Here is a 22,508-nt window from a genome sequence, read left to right as displayed (position 1 = left end):
ACCTTCATAAGATCACATAATGGATATATAGATAAGTATCAAGCCTTAAAATCAGTTTTTTTACACTTACCTGTGTGTATTTCTACATTCATACACTGTAGAATAGATAATGTAATGCCATAGAATGAAATTATTTTATCAGTATATAGCAGGTGTCATTGAGAACATTAACTCTTTCTGCCAAATGGGATTATTTGTTTTATTTGTGAGTAGGTACATTATGTTCCAAAGTTTATGAGTGTGGGCCTTTAAATCTTATCATTCTGTCTTTAAATCTAGGAATTTGATTAAAGTTATGAAAATAATATGTGCTTGTTCAATATATTTTAATAAAAAATTTCTGGATACTTAGGTTCATTTGGTAAATGAACAGCATTCTGGGTGTGTGACTGGAAATTACCTAGGACTTCGCTCTCAGAAGGGACTGAACTTGGTTAATGTTCTATATTGCTGCTACCTTAATACTTTCAGTAATTTTCTGTTGGAACTTAGGTACTTTAGTGAAATCTCCTGGGACAATGTACAATGGACAAGAGTAGTCAATGAGCACGCAGGGCAGCAATAATACACACACACACACACACACACACACACACACACACACACACCACGGGCTGCATGTACAGCAAGCCACCCAGATAACCATTAACTGGTGAGGCAGCAAGATGTACATATAAATAGAATGTGCATAATTAATATGTGCATCTTACATGCCCTCATTATGGCCAAGCCATAAATTGGTCCAGGTTAGCAGCAGACACAACAGCAGCAGAAGCAGAGGCATAGCACTCTTGATTAGAAGCTTACTTATCTACCATTCACAAGATCCCTTTCCATCTACACACTAAATCTGTTCACATTACATAACAGTTCTGGCAGCGCTCAAGTAAACTATTGTAAAGGAAAAGACTCCACAAAAGACTCCAATAAACTTATCCTAAAATTAAAATTCTTCAGAGTTCATCATGTCCAGGTTTTCAAAATATATTATTTGTTTATGTGGATGAGTGTTTTGCCTACATGTATGTAGAGCACCTGTGTAGTGCAATGCCCATTGAAGCCACAGAAAGGTATTGAATCCCCTAGAACTGGAATTACATGTGGTTGTTAGACACTATATGGGTGCTGGAACCAAACCTGTGTCCTCTGCAATAGCAGCCAGTGCTGGTAACCACTGAACCATCTCTCCAGCCCCATGTCCAGTTTTGAAATTTTCTGGAACAGTATAAAACAAATATTCCCAAGCTAAGAAAAGTCAATTAATTTTAAAGATCATCATGAAGTTTTTAGAAATAGCATTATTTTCATAAATATTTTTAAATGAACAAATTTTTAAGAACTACAATTTTGATTAAACTTCTATGACTGAGAAGAGAACAATAGAATGCATAAACAGACATTTTGAATTATAACAAATTAATGAACTGCTTATGGTTTCTTACATAAACTTGATAAGTTTCAGGGAGTATCAGAGGAAGCTTTAAAATGCCATTGCATACACTTGCATTTAACACTAAATGAATGTAAAAGCAATAGAAGTGATGTTTTGGTAAAATTGTTCTTTATCTTAACTGTGGTGATGAATACAGATATCTCCATATGCATTAAAATGCATGGAACTAAACAGGTGTCCAAACAAATGAGTGCACTGTGATTAGTGACATAAATGAGATCAATGTTACTTATGTAAGTCCATTTTCTGAAGGGACATTACACTTGGTTTGAAGAAATTATTATTTGGGAAACTGAGGAAAGATTATGTGGGATCTCTGTTTATTGGCACTTTCATGTGATTCTGCAATCATCTCAAAATATAAGAGGACGATTTAAAAAAATCAACAGAATCTCTATACTTAAAGCTCATGGAACATAGTAGAACAAGGGATAGAGAGAATACTAATGCATCACTTAGCTTTCAACAAAGCTCCCTCATGCAAAAAATGGCAATGAACACAAAGGGCCACAATGGCCAAAGTGTAGAAACCAGAAGTCTACATTCCTATATTAAACTTCACCCACCAGGCCTTAGGGATCACTGAGGAATAGGGTGTAGAAAGATTGTAAGAGCCAGGGGAGGAGGTGCATGACCATATGAAAATAGACTCTTATAGGTCCCTGGGACCTCGCTTATATGAACCTACAACAATTCAAACTCAAGTAGACATAAACCCTAACATAGAACTATAGAAATGGGCAGCAGTCCCCAATCCTAGCCAAGAACTATCGGGCAGCTGATTACTGCTGGGTGAGGAAGAGCTGATCTTTAAAGGAGAGTCTCCAGTAGGCTGACTAGACTCCAATGGCTGAGGGATATCTGGGGACACTAACTTGACTCAATAGGTCTTAACATAATGATAGAATGCATTAAATCAGTGAGGAGGGAAGGGATTATGGGTGGGTGCGGGTGGGGGAGGGGATATAAAGATGATTAAAATGTTATATATGAAGTACATAAAAATTCAATAAAAAAATCAAACTCAATCACTTGTGAGACTGATTTCTATGGTGTTAAATCATAACAGAAAAATTATTCGTGTGAATCACCAGCAACAGATGTACTGAAATTTACATTTTAAAAATAACGTATCAAAAATTATCTCAATGTTCTTCCAACATATAAAACAATACTCTTAATAGCGCCAAGAACAGTTGTATCTACCAAAAGATCTTTCTCAAAATTAAAAAAATATCATAAATCATTTGTGATCTTGCATTAACCAAGAGCAAATGATACCACGGTCAATATTATACTTGAATATGAAGTTAAGTTTTGTATAAACTGTGGTAGACTAAGAAATGAATTTGCAGAAAAGCAAGCCAGAAGGACTTCATGGCCAATCAAGATTTCGCATTAGTACATATTATCAGTGACTAGATTTTATATTATGGTGATACCAAAGTGCCTTCTTTAATTTACAAGGGTTTTTGTTATTCATATATTACTATTACCTCATTTTATTAGTAATAAAATATTATAGAGGAAAAATGTTCATATTTTATTATCTTCAACAGCATTTTCCTCATGGGTTTGAATTAGCAGCCCTGTATTCTCATTTTGTAGTTGCTCTAATAAATTATAGGGGTGCACACATCTATCAATATATCCCGTGGATCCTATATCAACATCCTGTCTCAAAACAGTAATATATGTAAACAAACAAGCAAGGTATTTTAAATTCCACAAGGTAAAATATATTTAATGTATTAGTTTTGTGTAATTGAGCTTGCAATTTTGACTTAATCTCACAAGGCAGCTTTTTTTTAAAGACTGTTAGCCAAGATGTTCTTTTACCTTTTACATTTTATTCTATTGTTTTATAAAATGTCACTAAGATTCATGTAACTTCATCACTAATATTTGAATTTCAATGTCCGTTATTCATTATATATTGAGACAGACTGCAAGGGTGTCTTTTCATTCACAATAACTATTTCCAAAATGTGTTTGTGTTTCATTTATAAAACACAAAGATTAAGGACTCTACAGTTATATCCACCTGAATTTCCAGACTCTGAGGTCTTCTTGATAAATATTCTTATACAGAAACTCATATGCCTGGTTCCCACCTAATGTTTTCTAAGCTTGAAAACATTACTACAAACTCATCAGTTTCCCTTAATACATTAAAACAAGCCCCATATTTTTCTAATATTGTTATGTGAGGCTTGTACAATGGTCTCACTGGAATCTTAGTTTTAGCCCAACTATTATGAAACTATTGGGAAACAGCAAATTTAGAACTTACTAGAAATGCATGCATAAAAATGAGACCTTTTCATCCTGCTATGTCCCTTTCCTGAGGGGACATTAAATTATTAAACCACTATTGGGGAAACTGAGGAACCATTATGTGGCATCTGTTTTGTGGCAATTCCAAGTGTGACTCTACAATCTTCTCCAAATATAAAAGTACAATTAAAAAAATCAAATTCGGGCCAAATTTGGAAAATAGGGACATTTGTTTAGCATCCAATGGGAGGCGAAATGTACGTGTTACTCTTTAGTGCCTCTCTGTACATAAGTCACACTCTTCATTTTACTTTCCTAATGATTCAGTCTAATTTTTTTTCTCTTGTGTTTCAGAATGATTCCTGGGGAAAGCAATATTCCTACGCACTCTTCAAAGCTATGAGTCACATGTTGTGCATTGGCTATGGAGCTCAAGCCCCTGTCAGCATGTCTGACCTCTGGATTACGATGCTGAGCATGATCGTCGGGGCCACCTGCTATGCCATGTTTGTTGGCCATGCCACAGCATTAATCCAGTCTTTGGATTCTTCAAGAAGGCAGTATCAAGAGAAGGTAGGTAATTTTTTTCACTTATTTCTTCAACCAGCTACTTCCTAAATTGAATGAATTGTGTTCAGACTAACAAATCTACCTCCATCTATCAAAAATATGAGCTGAAATAGTCAAAGAAAACACGGTATGTTTTATATTTTGATATTGATTAAGATAACCAGTAAGGTGCTTGTTTTAGTTTCTGTCATGAATGATAAATTTTAAAAAGTAATCTGGACCTGGTGATGTATCTCAGTTGTTAGACTGCTTGCTTACCATGCAGTAGACCCTGGGTTTGATCCCAACACAGCATAAACCAAGTATGAAGGGGCAGGCCTTTAATCCCAGCATTTGAGAATTGAAGTCAGAGGAATTAGGAGTTCAAGGTAATCCATGCCTACAAAATCAATTTGACACTAGCCTAGGGTGTGTAAGACCCTGTCTCAAAAATAAAGTAAAATAAATCTAAATTTGCATTCCTCAAGGAAATAATTATGTTTTTGAATATATGATGCAAATATAAGGAGTTCCCATGGTTTGTGTCTATAACACTTCAATAGTTACATTTAAATTGTTAAAATAATCTAACACAAATCCTTCTCTAGTATATGTTACAAGAATTGTAAGATTACTAAAAAGGGCAGAGAGCAATTGCCCTTCCGTGCATCTCTGTATGTTATAATGTTAATTTTTATCATAATCCATACACTAAGGTGAGCATATGCTGCCCTTATTTCCAAATAACTTGCTACACCCTGCCATTTTCAGAATGCATATTAACAGCTGCTATCTCAATGTCTTGTGCTGAATATGTTCATTGAAAAGAGTGTCACCTAAATGTTTCTTAAAAGGGAGGGAAAATTCATAAACATTAAGCAAAGATTTCACCATTGCATTTCAAAAATATGCTTAATTAGTTGGCTGGCACAAAACATTGTGTAGATTGATACTAGTAATAGTCTTGATAAAACATCTGTAACTTTCTGACAAACGATTAATAATTTTTTAAATCTGATGGAAAAAATATATACACTCTAAGGACTCTGTTCCACTTGACAGAATATATGCTTTGCACCTTTCCACAGAACATTTATCAAAGTAATGCTTAAGTGGTTCTAGAATATTTGTGATAACAACTTACATTTAATTATTTCAAACAGTTGAACATCAATCTTTTTATGTAATTTTATTTTTTACTGAATTTTTGTGATTTTCATTCAATATAGTTTGATGATATTTAGATCCCATCCCTTATTTCTTACAACCCTGCTCCCACCCAATCTAATGCATATATATATATGTATATATATATATATATATACATATATATATATATATATATCAGCCTATAGAATCTGATTTGTGTCCCTAAATGTCCATTAGTGTGGGTCCATTTGCTGGGTCCACTAAGAGTTACACTTCTATAAGACACTGCCTTTTCCCCTCCCAGCAGCCATGAATTGCCAAAAGTTCCTTAGATTGGTTTGGATTTTTTTTTACCCACAATCCCATGTCTATGCTGGGGTTTTGTCTGATTTGAGCTTCCAAAAAGCTTGTGCATGCTGTCACCATTGCTGCTAGTTCATATGAGTAACTGACCAGCTGTCTGGAAGATTCTGTTTCCTTGTGGTCATCCACCCCCCTCTAGCTCTCACAATCTTTTAGCTTCATCTTCTATAATGAGCCTTGGGAGGTCAAGGATTGAAAATGATATCCTATTCATGGCTAAGCACTCTGAGTACGGCCTTTTGTTCTCTGCACATTGGCCAGTTGCTAGCTTGTGTTAATCATCATCTGCTTAAGGAAGCTTCCCTGGTGAAAGATGAGGCATGCATTTAACCTATGTGTAGAGGTTGTATTGAAGATGTGTCATTTAGGGTTAAGCATCTCACAGGCAGTGGTTCTCTACATTTGGCCAGTTCTGAAACTCTGTGATAATCTCCATCCAGGTAGGCAGGCACTCTCTTACAACCTTGTTGCTTTATTTACAGAAAATTTTATCATTATGATCTTATAGGAGAAAACAAGTTGAGATGTTTTGTTTCCCTTTAATATAATTACACTACCACCCACATTATAGTCAACAAGTTGATGTTCTATTACTGAAGTAAAGAAAGATAAACTGTCAAGGCTGCTTTGAGGTTCATTTTTTTAAGCAAAAATTCTAATTGTGCTGTGAAGAATAGACAGGACAGTAAGGGATAGAAGACAATTTAATGCTGTTTGACTGAAAGACATACATGAGTTGGAATTTGAGACAATTTCATGGGAATTTAAGATAAAACCACAGTCCAGTATTGTGATATCTGTCTTACACCTTTTCCCTCTAAGTTGTTTTAAATAAAAATATTTCATACTTCATTTTGTCTAATTCATTGCTATGTATTAAAAACAAATATAATTTCAATTTCTAGGATTGCATTGTTTAGCATCATGAAATTACATATACTTGTTTCTTTGTTTTTTGAGACAGGGTTTCAGTTCTGTAGTTCAAGCTGGCTTTGAACTCCCAGCAAGCTTCCTGCCTTGGCTTACTCAGTGTTGCGATTATAAACATGAGCTACCATGCCTGCCTTGTGTATTAAAAACTGTCATCATGTTTGCCTTTTAAACAATTCAATCTTGAGAAGTTCATTTCATGTGGTGTTTGGTTGTTTCCAAAACAAGATCTAGTATAGAATCTTGAACTCACTGTTTAGTCAGGATTACACTAGTCCTAACCACAAGTCTTCAAGACAACTAGCTATTTTAAGAAATATTTCCTTTATGAAAAAAAATATATATCAAAATCAATCATTCATATAGGATAGTTTAATGTAATGTCTATTGTTTTGTAGATTCTTTAATGATTTGATAACATCTAGGATTTTATATTAATTTTTTAACTGTTAGTAAAATTCTCAAAAATCTAAAAGCTGACATTAATTGTTTTAAAGTGCACAATTGGTGGCATTTCCCATTTACAGTATTTTACAACCAATATCTATGTCTTGTGCCAAGTTACATTCATCATCCCAAGAGGAATCCATTAGCCCATCTTTCCTCACACTCTCCTTTCCACAGCCTTAGGGCAAAGCTAGTCAGCATTTCATCTGTGGATTTCCTAAAAATTTCTCATAAATGTAATCTTATGTATGTGGCCTTCTTTTAGTGTTCCCAAGGCTTCAAGGTTTATGACTAACATTCCATAATAAGGATCTAGTGTACTCTCTTTATGAATCCATCAATAGAGAGATATTTGGATCATTTCACCACTGGCTATTCTGTCTAGTTCTATTGCTGACATTAGTGGAGAAGCATGTGCTTGAGTACCTGGAATAGAGTACCTGAACATATAATAAACCTAGGTTTAACTTTTCAAAGACCTGCTTGTGCTCACAGTTAATATTTGTCTTTATTTATTTTGACTCATCTTCTATAACTGCCTCTTTATTAATATTTGCCTAATTCTTACTCCCATTAATGCCCGTGAAAGTCAGAAGAGGGTGCCAGATCCCTGGGACTAGAGTTACATACAACTGTTAGGCACCACATGGGTGCTGGGTTTGAACCTGTGTCATCTCCTAACCACTGAGCCATCTCTAGCTTCTTAAGTGACTTTATGTCACTTATCATACTGTTTGGCTTAAGTGAACATGGTAACCAACTCTGGTCTGTTGCAAGTCATCAATTTTAGTACTTCATTCTTGAAAATCAGAGTCATTTAATTCCTTCTTTCTGGGGAACATCTGTTCAATTTGGACCTTCTCTGCTTAGTATTTAAGTAAGTAATGCTATCATTCCAGGCAGTGGCGTAAAGAACTCTGCTGATGGATCTTCAACTGCATAATATCCCAAATTTATAATTTGACATTTGACAGGATAATAACATTTCCACTACCAACAACAACAACTTCTCTTGGGAAATCTGATCACTAATCCCATTAGTAGAAGTCTCATTCTGTTCTCTAATCACCATATAGCATGATAAGATTAAAGTCTCCAGGAATCTTGAATCACTCTTGAGGCCTTGCCATTATTATTATTTCTTCTCTTGAACAAAATTTAGCTGATGCCTTGCCCTTTATACTGTGGCATTGCAGATTACACTTTGATTTGTGTCATCATTTATGCTGCTGCTTCCAAATGGGGAGGAGTTGCCGTGCTTTATCTTCTACTACACTTCAGGCAACTACATTCTGCCCCGTCAGCAGAGAGACTTCATGTTGTGAAAGAAGTCCTAATTAAAGCATGCCCACCCCGATCCTCTGTTTCTGTATTAGCAGGAAGTGGCATAGGTTCTACACATAGTCAACTAAGGAAGCTCAAACAATTACCTTTTTATTTATGGTCAATGAGATGTTCATCTTTTGGGGCAAATTAAATCCTTCCCAAACTCTTTGTGTGTTTTGTTAGGGGTTGGAGTTGGGAGGAACCAGAAGTCCAGAGTGACAAATAAGACTTTGTCCCTAGATTCTTATCTCTACGAAGCTTCCTGATGACTCTTGTTAATCTTTTCATTAAAGTGGAAGACAGAATAGGAGGGAATGGAAGAGACATTTTAATAAATCTACTAGCTATTCTAAGCCATGTTTCTGAGTGGATCTGCAGACAATTAAACTGACATATCCCTTTGTGAGATCCTTTGGGCCCCCTAGGTGAGACTATGGGAGTACTACTGAATTCTCTAAATGAGATCCTAAGATATTTGAAGTACAGTCTCTGTGCTAAAAGTTTATCAGGAAAAGATTTAAGAGCAAAGCTGGTCTTGTGTGCCTCTAATCTGATTCACAGAGGGGTTACAAATGCATCCTTCTTTGAGATGAGACAATCTTTTAGCTTCCCTGTCTCCTACACAAAACCAGTGAGAAGCCTCTATCATGCCTTCCTGTGGAAGAGTCAGATGCCCATGTCCACCAGCCATTTTCATGTTCTCAGATGTGACATGTATCTTCCACTGATGTGAGCCAGTCCCTGAGATGCCGGGAGATGTGTTCTTGATGCATTTCCAAGAGGCCAATAAGTTATTTTATATCCTTATCCGGAAAGGGATTTGGAGGTGACTCATGGCAGAGCAACTGCTCTATCTGAGGAAGTATAATCACTAATCTCATTAGGAAAATTGTCACTCTACTCTCTGATCTCCATATGGCACAGATAAGACTGAAGCCTCCAGGACTGAATCACCCTTGAAACTCTGCATGTAAGACAGCTTCTTATGTGACTAGTATTTTGTAATATCTCAAGTTAGCAACTCAGTGAACAGGAGACAGTGAGTCAATTCCCATCAAGCATCCTTTGAGGCTTCTGTCTCACCTTATCTTAAAACTTGTTCAGATAATAAGGATTAGACATATATAAAACTGAGCTGCAGTTGATAAATGATAGAAACAATGTTGTTGAAATGTATGTGATATATGCTTGTGTGCTTTGAGCATTGAACATACTATCTTTGATCTCCCTGCCAAGCTTCCATGTTTTGATTTTGTCCAGAGGAATAAACCTTGGGAAATATACTTGAAGTAATTCACCCTTCACTAAATGAAATAGCTTTTAATCATCTTTTATCTGTATACTGTTGCATCTTAGTTCAAACGTTTGGGCAGCCCTGGGAATCTTATTAGTCTTTCTTCTTGTTGCTCTCTTTCCTGTCACATAATTATAGTAAGACCAACTTTCCATGTAAGCTGTTTCCAGTGTAATGAGCAATAATTGTATCATATATTATGGATGTAAACTAAGAGACATTTCAACTTACCTTGGTATGCTTTGTGTGCATGAATGATTTTTTAATTATTTATTTTTATTTAATGTGTATGAATCTACTGCTTGCATGTAGATAGGTGCACCTGTGTCACACAATGCCCATGGAAGTCAGAAGAGGGGGTCGGATCTCCTAGAACTGAAGTTACAGGAGGTTGTTAGCCACCATGTGGGTGCTGGAAATCGAACCTGGGTCCTCTGCAAGAACAGTTAATGCTCTCAACTGCTGAGCCATCTCTCTAGCCCCATGAATGATTTTTAATATAGAATTTGAATGCAGCCAAAGAGTCACATTAATCATGTGAGCAAATGGTTAATTACTTGCATAAGTACATATTGGCTAGCTTCTGGGAACTGGGTGACTCAAGGCAGGTGAGGGATGTCCAGTCTGCATAAATACAGGCAGGTGTGGGATGTTCTGTCTCCACAGATTGTGCTTTTCTCTGATAAAGCATAACACTGTGATCCAGGTCCCCATTTGAGTTATACACAACTTCAGTTATCAACTCTGTTGTATAAAATGAGAAATTTTGGAGTGTCAGTTTGTCAACAATATGGAATGGCAATGTTAAACTTATCCTAAAGAACAAAATGGTCATTTTTTTTTATCTCGAAGAGTTTATGCAATGCCTATTAAAGGCCCTTGGATTGAAAGTGGAATTAATGTAAGAAACATCTCAGTCATGCAAGTATGTCATACAAAATCATGTGTGAAATTGTTGAATTGTGCAATTTTCCCAATCATATCACAAACATAACAAAAATCTTAGCAGTGAATTGGTTTAGCTTAAATAATGACTCATATATCCTTCTCATTCTGCTCCTCAGTGAAAGTGTTCCTAAATGAAAGGACTATCAGATAGATTTTTTTTTCTTTTGATTTTTGAGATAGGGTCTCCCTTGTAGCCTCAGGTAGACTGGAACACTCTATGTAGACCAGGATGGCCCCTATCTCACATAGATCTGCCTGCCTCTGCCTCCCGAGCACTGTACCATAATGCCCAGCGTTCATATTCATTTCTTATTCCATAGAATTACTTTTGCCTCTTTAATCAGGTAAATCTTCCAAGTTTGTATGAGGAAGAAGGAAGGTAAGTTCCATAAGTTCCTCTCCTTTTCAACTCATTTGACATTAATGATAGATCTTCAATTATAAAACAGCAAAATGCTATGTAACCAGAGTAATGATAGAGTAATGAGGAATAGTTCAGAGTACTGCCTGTGGTCATGTTAAACTATGCCATTATTTAGAAAAAAAAGTTTTATTTTATAGTGCTTTTATATGAAGAGCCTGACTAGCTAAAGTGCTAGTTTAGTTTTCTGATTTTGTGGAACTTACTGTTTCTCTTCAGAAGAACTAGAGCTTTGAAGTTTTAATGATCTTGACCTTAGAAAATCAAGTCAACTCAGTGCTTAAATGAAAAATGGTTGGTACCTTAATTTTTATTGGAATTCTTAAGGGAAAGAGATAGCTCTGAGATTCATGTGTTCTAGAAAACCACTTCACTTGCTTTGCTTCATAATTGGTAAACACTTCCTTCCTCTCTTTACAAATGACGTTGGCATGAGGATGGCTCCCATGGGGTTCCTTAATTAGTCCGGAAATCTTCCATGAATGTACACCATCTACTTTGCTTCCTGAGCACTGAATTAATACATACTCTGATATGTAACTGTTTTACTATCAAATATTCTCAGATCAGTAAGATCCTATTGATCATGAATCTAGGTAGAGTGGTCTTACAGGAAAACCAGTGTGATAACCTTGGCTTACTTTACTATAGTCATTTGAACTGTTACAAATTGGGCTTCTTTTTATTTTATTTTTTAAGGTTTTTATTTTTGAGACTTTCATATATCCCTCTCAGTTTCCCACCAACTCTTCCTGTGTCCCCCTCTCCTACTGCCCCTCAATTTCTTGTCCTCTTCTTTGATTATTATTGTTACGTATATATAAACATTTATAAATAAATGTTCATATATAATGCACTGAGTTCATTTTAAAATTGGGCTTCTGATAGAGCAAGTTGATTGGTGATATTCTACATTTTCACCTGAATAAAAGAATATTTTTGTGTTGTTATAAATATTGAAGTGAATAAAAGAAGTTTGATTCTTCTAAATTAATCAGAGGAACTTAATTTAGCCTATTGCAAATCACTTGTACAATGATTTTAAAGTGTTATATTTTATATGCCTCCAGTGAATTAAAGTCTATGCAGTAACTCCTTTCTTCAATGATTATTTGTGTGTAATACTCATTGTTTCATACTGAAATTTCCCATGTATATATTATTTGCACCCACAATTTTAGAAATACATGAGGTGGTATGGATTTGTCTTCACTAATAAGTCTTCTTTAGGTCTTTGCAGTTTCTATCTCTTTTGAACTAAACGAGAGCTTCTTATAACAGCCCTAAAATAGAGTTTAATTTTCTATTCTATTAACCACTCTGATTTCTTTTACAAATGTTTGAAAATTTGTTTTCATTTACTCTACTATTTCTCTTTCAAAGCATTTGATTTTCCTATACTAGGTCCCCATACGTCATAACAAATAAAGGGACTGTAAAGCTCTTTCACAGTGTAGAAACTGATGTCCAGGATGCCAACCATATGATAAGAGCCCTCACTGGAAAAGATGGATACACTCATCTACAGTTTGAGCTTGGCCAGTCAGATCACCGGGTTTCATTGGAATGGAGCCTGCAGAATACTTAGGAAATCAGCAGGCAGAAATAGACATCATGGGAAAAAGTTCAAAAACAGAATTGTAACTTTTGAGAGGATTTCTAATGGGTAAGAATGAAATAGGCAGAGATTAGAGGTAGAAGTATGTAGGAGGAAAGTGAATCCTGTAATGAATGAATCAAAAGAATCTATTTTAGGGAAAAGGTAGAAGAGACCGCCCCCCAGGCTCTGTTTCACTTTCACATTCTGAATAACTGAATGCTAGAATGATGACTGTACACTAGGAGGGATATCCTTTGGAAAAGTTTAACAATGTTATGTTGCAATCAGAATTATATTTTACAAAAACAAGTCTCAAGAGCAAGTTGGACATGGTGTGATCCTACATAGATTTTAGGGTTCTATACTCAAATACATCATAAACACTTGTTGATAGAATCATTAGCATAAATAAATTAAATTGGAACTTTGGCATTGTAAGTAGATTTCTATAATAAAGAAAACCCTAGCAACAATATGATTTCTTGAATCAGTAGAATCCAAGTAGTCTTCAGAAGAAAAAAATGTGTGAGTTAGTACTAAAGTCTTTTATTAAATGTGTATTTATTGAATATTTACTTCTGTGACATCTAGCACTAGAAGCTGGGTATAATAAAGAGCAACAGACATAGTATCTTACCTCATGGATTTTCTTACAGTGTAGTGCATGGGGCAGAAGGTCAATACTTCCAATAAGAAGATTCATAGAAAGCACTAAATTAGAAAGGCTTTTATTTTAATTGTTATTAAGGGAAATGCAGCAGCATAATAAAAATTGTAAGATTTTACTTTTTATTCATGTGGGATAAAATGTGATAGGAGCATGCAAGGAGAGAAGAAATTATATCCAAAAGAACTCTAGATTTATTAAAAAGAATATATTGAATTGGACATCATAGACAAAACATAAGTATGAAAACAATTCCCAGGATTCAAGAGAAATCAGAAGAGAGTATGACCAAATCCCAAGGTAAGGTGCCATGAGAGAGGAGAGAATGATGCAATAGACAGAGGGGCATTGTAGACCTCATGTGCTATATTGTAGCTTATCCTAAAAACACTGAGAGGTGGGACTGGAGAAATGGTTCAGTGGTTAAGAGCACTGGCTGTTTTGCAAGACACCTGGGTTGGATTCACAGCACACACATGTTGGCTAACAACCATCCCTAACTTCATTTCCAGGGAGTTCAATGCCTTCTTCTGTCCTTTGCAGGCATTGCATGACAAGGGTGTGCTTACACACAAGCAGGCATGACACTCATATACGTAAAATAAAAATAAATAATTTTTTAAAATTGTGATTCTAGTAAGTGAATGGACTGAAAACTTGGTGAGCATAAAAAATGTCTTTTGCATTTCTAATGGATGTCAGTAAAGAGTGTGTAAACATTAAATAAAAGTAGACAATGCTTCCTATTTTTTATCTGTTGCACAACAGTCCAGTGTTTATTTGTACAAATCCAAATGAAAACATATATAAAGAAATATTAAGCCATTACAGCTTGGAAAAATATTATATTGGGTAAGTTTTCTAATGCTAATTTTCTGTAATAAAAACATCCAACACTTCCAATAACTTAAAGAGCTGTGGTGGGGCTGGAAAAATGACTCAGCTGTTACAAGCACTGGCTGCTTTTCCAGAGGACTTGAGTTTGATTTTCAGCACCTACGTGGTGGCTAGCAACAATCCGCAACACCAGTTCCAGAGGACCTAATGCCCTCTTCTGACCTTCTTGGGCATTGCCTGCATAAGGTGTACTTACATCTAAGTAGGCAAAACATTAATATATATTTTGAAAAATTATTAAATATTAATATGCATTTTTTAAAAATTATTTTAAGTCTGTATGAAGTCCCAAACAAATTTGGTCAGACCAGGTTTGGTGGCACACACCTTTAATCCCAGAACTTGAGATGCATAGACCGTTTCAGGCCTGCTGGGGCCACAGAGGGACCCTGTCTCAGAAAACAAACAAACAAAGATGAAAAAATAAAAGTCATGTCAGTGGGTGACCTCTGCTCCAGAGAACCATTTTGAACAGACTCTCTTCAAAACTGGTCCTCCACTTTCTCTAGGGAGAATGCTTTCCAAAATTTGGTGTGCACTATATTAATTTGGAGATCTTGTAAAAACAATGATTCTTGGGCCCCACCCCCAGAGGGTCTGTTTCAATGAGTTTTGGTTGGTGCTTGTAAACACATTTTCATAAAGATCCTGGGAGCTGTTCTCCCGGTTTATTATATGATTTTTCAAAGCCATGCCATAGGCACATCTTCTTCTAGAGATGACGACAGGAAGAGACCCGGAACACACATAATTCCTATTCATAATCCACTGTTGAGAACGTAGTCACATTGATATACAGGAGGCTGAGATATTAACAGCTTGGTGAGCTGACAACAATTGTCCTTCCATAGGAAAGAAGTGTAGACAAGATTGTGGTGGGGAACTAGGGGCCTGTGCTAAAGACTTAACAGTAAGATGGGGATGGGAGCAGGAAATGCTTGGATGTTCCACGGAAACTTCTGCACTTTGAATGGTGAACTGTGCATGAAGTATAATAGTTGATATGAGATCCAGTGTCACTTGTATTTTATTTGGTAAACAGTAGAGATGCATTGAGACTTTATATGACCTGACTCTGCAAGACAGAAGACAAAGAAGCTGAGATAATGGTGAAAGGACAAGGAGCAAGGGTCAAGGCAGAGATTGCATCTTCCGTTAAGTCATCAGGGATGGACACCTGCATTATCTAGGGGCCTCAAATGCACTGCCTCTTGTGTAGCAATAGGAAGTGCCACAGAAGCAGTTAGCAGTTGCAGCCTAGGGCTATTGTTGGGTTCCTTTTCTCAGCCAATTAAAGAATTAAAGGGCAAGAAAATCTCAAATTAGCACAGAGCAACAAGCAGACAAACTTCTTGAAAGATGAAGATTCGCATATATCCATACATTCACACAGAGAGAAGCTGTCCACACAGTGCCCTCCTCTCCCAAACTAAAGTGGACTTTACACAATGAAGCTCAGGATGACTGAAGCTGCCAGTCTTTTTCCAGGTGCGCTTTTCATATGTCAGTCTCTGGAATTTCCTCCTTTACAATTTTCTTGTCTCAAAAGCACAATCTTTTAAGAAGTCAATTTAGAAATCAGTTATTGCTTCAGAAAATCAATGAAAGACTATGTAATAACAGCAAAAAACCACTAATATTAGCAATCTGAAAAATTAGCATAAAATAGCATCATTTTCATAAAATTATCATTTTTCATAAAAATATTATAAAACTACATTACATTTTCACACTTGTGGTCAATAGTATCTCAAATATAAACACACAGTGCTAAACAGCTTAAACAAAAGCTTGTATTTTGAAAGGAAGTGTGCATGAAATTCAGCAGAATTATATCTGTATTAAAAATGTTTAACTACCTTTCCAATAATAACATTAATAAAAATGCTGTCTTAGCTTAAAAGTCTTCAGGTTAATTCTTTTGATGCTATAATAGGAAGAAGGAATTTGCTTCAGTTTAGTATACCTTCTTATGATTGTCTTCTCAATTTACATTTTAGATATTAAAAAACCAGAGATCCAGAGTGATTAAATCATATTCTGCATTCATATGTCTAACAACCTGAATGGCAAAGGCGTTACATACTAGTCTTAGTTTCTACTCCACTCTGCTTTAGGGAAATACCCGCGTAACTGAGAAGTGCTGTTTTCAGAAGTACTTTGCAAATCTGGCATGTTTTCGTTTCCATCTCAAAAGACATATTCTAGCAGTCTAACTATGAGCTAGAATTATTATTCTAAGACGTTGCCATTTGTATAGACAATTTTAATGTGGAAAAAGATCAATTATTTGATGATTAGGATGATCAAATTCTTCTATGTTTGATCCCCTACTCTTGGTAAGTGAGAGTATCAGGCAGCAGTGTCTCTAAAATTAGCCAACTTTGCCCTTGGGAAGTTTGATTCTCCCAGTGGTGTTTCAGCCATAGATTTTCACTTTGAACATTAAATTTATGGTTTTTTAAATTAAAAGCATACCATGGGTTTCATATTGCTTTTTACATTACTATTTTTGATGTAACATAGACATCATGGAGACAACTTTGGAGGTTGTTAATATCTTGCTTACCACATCCATACTTTGATACTCTTAAACAGAAAACAATGGCTTTATAAGGAGCTTTACAAAGTACCTAGCTCTCCACAGAGCTCAGAGATGAAATATGAGTGCATTATGGCTGTTAAGCTTGGACATGAGAAATCCCCTAGCAAAATCCTGGAGGAGTTAGTTTACCAGTTTCAAAGGAGTTGGAATTGTAATATAAATGGATTATAAAACTTTTTCCAAGACACAGAACATTTCACTGGTTTAGAAAATAGACCCAATAAACTCTGTATATTTTTTGCTAGCAATTCTTAAGCATTTCTCAAATATCTAAATTATCCTCTACTCCTGAACAGAAAGACTTGGAAGTGCTACTTTGACTTACAAAAGGAATGGAATGGTCTTGTATGTTTTGCTATTAAAATATTGTTGAAAAACATTCAGTGTTCTTATATTACCTAAAAAAATAACCTGAATTGTTTTAAGTGGATTACAGTGTATAGCTTTCATGTTTTACCATGGAATTTGAACCTAACAGAGATTTTGAAATGATGTGCTTGTGTTTTAAAATTAAAATACTGAATTATTTCAAGGAATTGGTGAAAAGAGTATCACTGCTTCAAAGATGAGCTGGTGGTAATTTAAAGAATCAAAGTTCTAAGAGCATCGTAATCTATAAAAAAATCAGAGTATTTAAATGATAAGTAAAGAATTTTTAGAAATACCATTAGTAGAACTGTTCACTTGAATCTGTTGCTGCAGTTGAAAGTGAACACTCTTGACACTAGGCTTAATGGCCTTTGAACTCTGCCTTTGCTTCTCCATAACAGTGTGAAGGCAAGTCAGACCATCTCTTTGAGAATTGGTTTGTTCACATCTAACGATAAAGTGACTTATTTTCGCCAGGTGACAGGAGAACCTGAGCTTGAAGTATACACTTTCCTGAAAATATTCTGTCTTATATTTTAAGATTCTGCAAGTTTCAAGAATTTCTCAGAGTTTTAGGAAAAATATTGCTATTTTTGAAAAGGATTTTTATTAACTCTAGATAGGGTTACTAGCCCCAGTAGACGAACTTGCACTGAAGGACATCTGGATATACCAACTTGACTCGATGGGCCTTAACATATATGACAGAATGTATGAAATCCTGTGGGTGAATTATGGAGGGTCCAGGTGAGGGAGGGAGTATAAAAATGATTAAGATATTTTATATGAAATGCATAAAATTTTTCACTTAAAAAATAACAAAATATTTTTCACTTTTGTAAATGCTAATCTTATATTTATTATTGAAAACCTTACATAAATTTAAGAAAACAGATAAGAAATCTAGCTTTGATACCTGGAAAAGCACTTTGCAATATTATAATAAATCTTATCTAGAGAAAAAAAAACCTCTATGATTCAGCATAGTTCCAGATAGCTGTGAATAATTACTGTGTTCACAGCACACTTATCTCCTCTGTTGTTTTCTCTGCAAAATGAAGTAGCATTTAATATTTTTCTAGTTTTACATAGGGTAAAGGAACTAAACATACTTTGAACAATTAGTGGGCTATCTTACTCTCTTAGGAAGCTTCCACCATTGTAAGAAATAAGAGTATTTTCTTATCCTCCATTAACACTGAGAGTCAGCTTTGCATCACTGTAATAAATTCCCAAGACTGTCAATTTATAAAGAGAAAAAAAATTTGGTTCTTGGTCGCTGTGTGCCTAGAGGACCTCAGTTGTGCTTAGTGAGAATGTCTCTTTCCAGGCCTGTGGTGAGATAGCAAATCACTGTGGAAGATGGTATGAGAAAGGAGAGGAGCAGTCACAGGCCTAAAGGTTTGGAAGCACAGGGAGTAATGAGGGTGCTGATTCCCACAATTCCCCTTTCAGAATTAATCTAGACTGGCCTAACAACTTCTTGTGAGGCCCCACCTTTCAAGATACCCCACTTCCCAACAATACCCCTTGGGGACCAAGCCTTTAACACACAGGATTTGGGGAGACATTCAACATTCAAGTTATAGCAACCTCCATATATCAATTTCTAGATATATAGTACATTTCATAGAACATATGACAATCAAATAATGCTTCTTTGCATTAGATTAATTTGGAAAAGAAAGTTTATTTATTTTATATCAGCATATGAGTATTTATTCCAGCCACTCCAATTTCTTTAATGTGTTTTCAGCTAACCAAAAAAAAATAAGAAAAAACAAAGTTTATTAAGTGTAAAGTTTACTTTAAGAAAATAAAATAGCACTTCTTAGATATACAATCAGACTACATGAAATGCAAAACGTGCTAAGCACAGTACAGATTAATGAACAATAGTTCAGAATCACAGTTCAGTAACACCATGACAAATACAGGAGAATAAAAGCGCATGTTGGCTCCTCAGCATGGAGGGATGCAAGGAGAGGTGGATGGTGAACTATGACATAGAGACTTACAAGTTAGGGCTGGGGAATGCTGTGATGTTGCCAGGCTCTAGTCTCACACTCAGTCTCAGACAGAGTATACTGTTGTCCTGAGTGAATAGTTCTCCTTGTAGCCATGGGTTCAAAGTGACCATCTAGACCTCCAAGGAAAATTATTCCTCTGGTTTATTAATTATTATAGTTAAGAGAAATATAAAACGTTGACCCAAGTGTTAATAAGTACCAAAGAATAATAAAATGAATCTGATGGTAAGGTGGTCTTGGCAATAAAGGAAGACTCTTTATTAGGAATTCAGAGAACTGGTTTTATTCTGACATTACTAATTAGATATAAAACCTGTGAAAATGAATTTGCCACTCTGGGCTTCTTCTTCTCATCTGTGAAATGAGAGGACTGGAAATAATTATCTCTGTGGTGCCCTCCAGCTCTCAGTGTCTCTTTTAATACTAAATAAATGTTAATCTCCCCTGCAATATCCAAAAGACACTTAAAGTGTCTTCCGGTAGTCTATATGCAAATAATTCATTAATGTGCAGTACTGGTTAGGGACATAGAGTAAGAAGACCACATTTCTTAGAATTCTCTGACCACCTATATTCTATATAAAAGACCTTAATGTCTTATGCCAACAATTATTTCTCTAACTAAATACCCTCTTTTCTAACTCCCTCTTGGGTGATTTTCTTTCCACTAGCATTCCTTTGCAGCACTACAACCTACTTGTTGTGACATTTATTACATGTACTTTATGACACCCAATCGCATAGACACCTGGCTTTGAGCATTTTCAAATAGGTCAGTTGCAAAGTCAGAAATAATTGAACTAAATTCTCCGGAGTCATGGAAATAGGTGTCAACATGTAGGTCCATGCAGTGTTTGCATGTTTTGCCTTTTCAGGTATATAATGTTTTTTTAAACTGGCTTTACCAAATATCAACAACTTTCCTTGAGGCTAATTTTTGCAAGCACTCTAATAACTAAAGTGAAAATATGAGGTTGCAAGTGGTTGTGAACTAAACAAACCCCATAGTGATCAGAAAGTTACAAAAAAATAAAAATAAAATGAATGCAAAAAATGACCAAGTTACAAATAAAGGAGCTAAAGAAGTTGCAGTAGCAAAAGAAAGGAAAAGTTAGTGAACAAACCAGGACAGTCTGTATTTTAAGACAATAGGAACTAAAAAACATTTAAATAACTGAAAACATTGGAAAAACAAGTAAAAACTGTGGATAATGCTGAAATATCTACTGAATTTAGTTTAAAGAATCTTGCTTATAATGACTACAATGAATCATCCATGACAATTTAAATTATGTTCAATATGCTTCATTTACTGTACAGTGAAGGAAAATGTGAACGGAGCTCTTAAGTGCTAGAAATGTCTGCTATGGATTGCAACATTTCTATCTTTGACATATCTAGAACAGAAAGGATTATTTTCATGTCCTTTTTATTTAAGGAATAGAATGTATTTATTAGCACGCTTATTTCTTGACTGTTCGGATTTGAACTTCCTTGCGGTATTTCACGTATGTCCTTGTTTGTGCCATTATACTAGTTGTTTCTAATTAAGGTGGTCATGATGTGGGAACCTGATAGATACTTAGTACTGCTGGGTGCCGCATATTTTATTTATTTATTTATTTATTCATTCATTCATTCATTTATTTACTAATTTATTTATTTTTGGTCTTTTTGAGAGAGGGTCTCCCTATAGCCCCAGCTGTCCTGGAACTCACTATATAGACCAGGCTGGCCTGGAACTCACAGAGATCTGCCTGCCTCTGCCTTCCGAGTGCTGGGATTAAAGGCGTGCGCCATCACTCCCGGCCCACATATTTTATTTTTAAATACAGTCTTTGTACCTTGTACCATTTGATGAGATAAAGAAACAGAAGATCAAAGAAGGTTAATTGTAACTTAAAGATGTGTAAAAGGAAAGGGACAGAGATGAAATTTGAATTCATGTCTCTGTCTCCAACAGGCAAAATAATAAGCCCATATATGGTGCCTCTTCCTCTCAAACATTTCAACCAGCGTTGTGGATAACTATAATCCACTATCCCTGGATAAGCTTTTGTTTCTCAAATTTTGCCAGGAAATAAAAGTTCCAAACTCATTTTTAAGTGACCCCATTTGTTCTTATTACTAATAATTAACAAAATTGCAAGGTTTCATCTATCATGAAAAGAACAGAAATTACGTCCAAGGCAAATGAGAAGAGGCTGGCTTACTCTCCTGAGATTCTGCAGCCTGGGAGTGGTGCCTAACATCACCATTTTCCTTCATCTGTGGCCATCTGCTTTTGCTTAAGCACTTTTGAAGGCTACAACTTCAGGAATCACACATTTACTTTGAAATGCTTAAATTTTTTAAACGTCAGCCTATGTATCTGTGATACACCACACTCTAGCTCCTTACCACAGTTCCTACTTCTGCTTGGCAAAGTGGAACTTAGTTAAACACATTGTTTTAATTATTTCTGATCCAGGGTAGCATTTGATGTTTTCTCAACAAGTCCTAGTACACCCTATTTTTTATATACCAAACTGCAGAATGGGTTGTTCTCATTCTTATGCTGGGCTGACTATTGAGATCATCTAGAAATCTTTAAGAAATAACGTCAGTAGCAACTGGTTTTCATTGACTCCATTGCCAATAGGTAACAGTTAATACACTGAAAAGTGAGCAGGGTTTCAGAATCCCAAGATAACTGAAACTGCTTTGGCATTCCTTAGGCATCCTTCTTCTGACTGGTCTAAGCACTTAATGAAGATACAGACATGTGTTGTGACTCAGGAAGGTGATCAGAAGAAAACATGTTCAGAAGCTTCAACCAAACATACAAACAGCTTGGCTTTTATCATTGCCCAACACAATGTTAACAAGTGACAAGTGACTACTCTTCAAAATTCTCACGATGTCCATAACATCATTTTCTTCCTTTTATACATCTGGGATTTTTTTTTTTTTACATTCTTCATTAATTAGTTCAGAGGATAATAGGTAACCAAGAAAATATCCAAACTATACATATTTCTAGAAAGACAATAAAATAAAAGTATGAATTCATGCCACTAAAAGTCCCCATTTTTGCCATCAACATCATTTTTCTCCTTTTCGATTATATGTATATAAAATGATTTTTGTCAATAGCATTTTGAGGTTTTTGTTTAAATGGGAGTATCACTCTGCAATGAGAGA

General features: G+C 35.4%; 1 protein-coding gene across 1 annotated transcript in view; it reads left to right on the top strand.

The window, feature by feature from the left end:
• Hcn1 (hyperpolarization activated cyclic nucleotide gated potassium channel 1) overlaps nt 1-22,508 on the top strand; it is a 420,581-nt gene that overhangs the window by 284,389 nt on the left and 113,684 nt on the right. The window contains exon 4 of the mRNA XM_008832935.2: nt 4,085-4,303. Within this exon, the coding sequence (XP_008831157.1) occupies nt 4,085-4,303 (219 nt within the window). The remainder of the gene's footprint in view (nt 1-4,084; nt 4,304-22,508) is intronic.

The sequence above is a fragment of the Nannospalax galili genome, unplaced genomic scaffold (genome assembly GCF_000622305.1).
Source record: "Nannospalax galili isolate Female #2095 unplaced genomic scaffold, S.galili_v1.0 scaffold235, whole genome shotgun sequence".
NCBI classification, from domain to species: domain Eukaryota; kingdom Metazoa; phylum Chordata; class Mammalia; order Rodentia; family Spalacidae; genus Nannospalax; species Nannospalax galili.
This window is presented reverse-complemented; position numbering and strand designations above follow the sequence as displayed.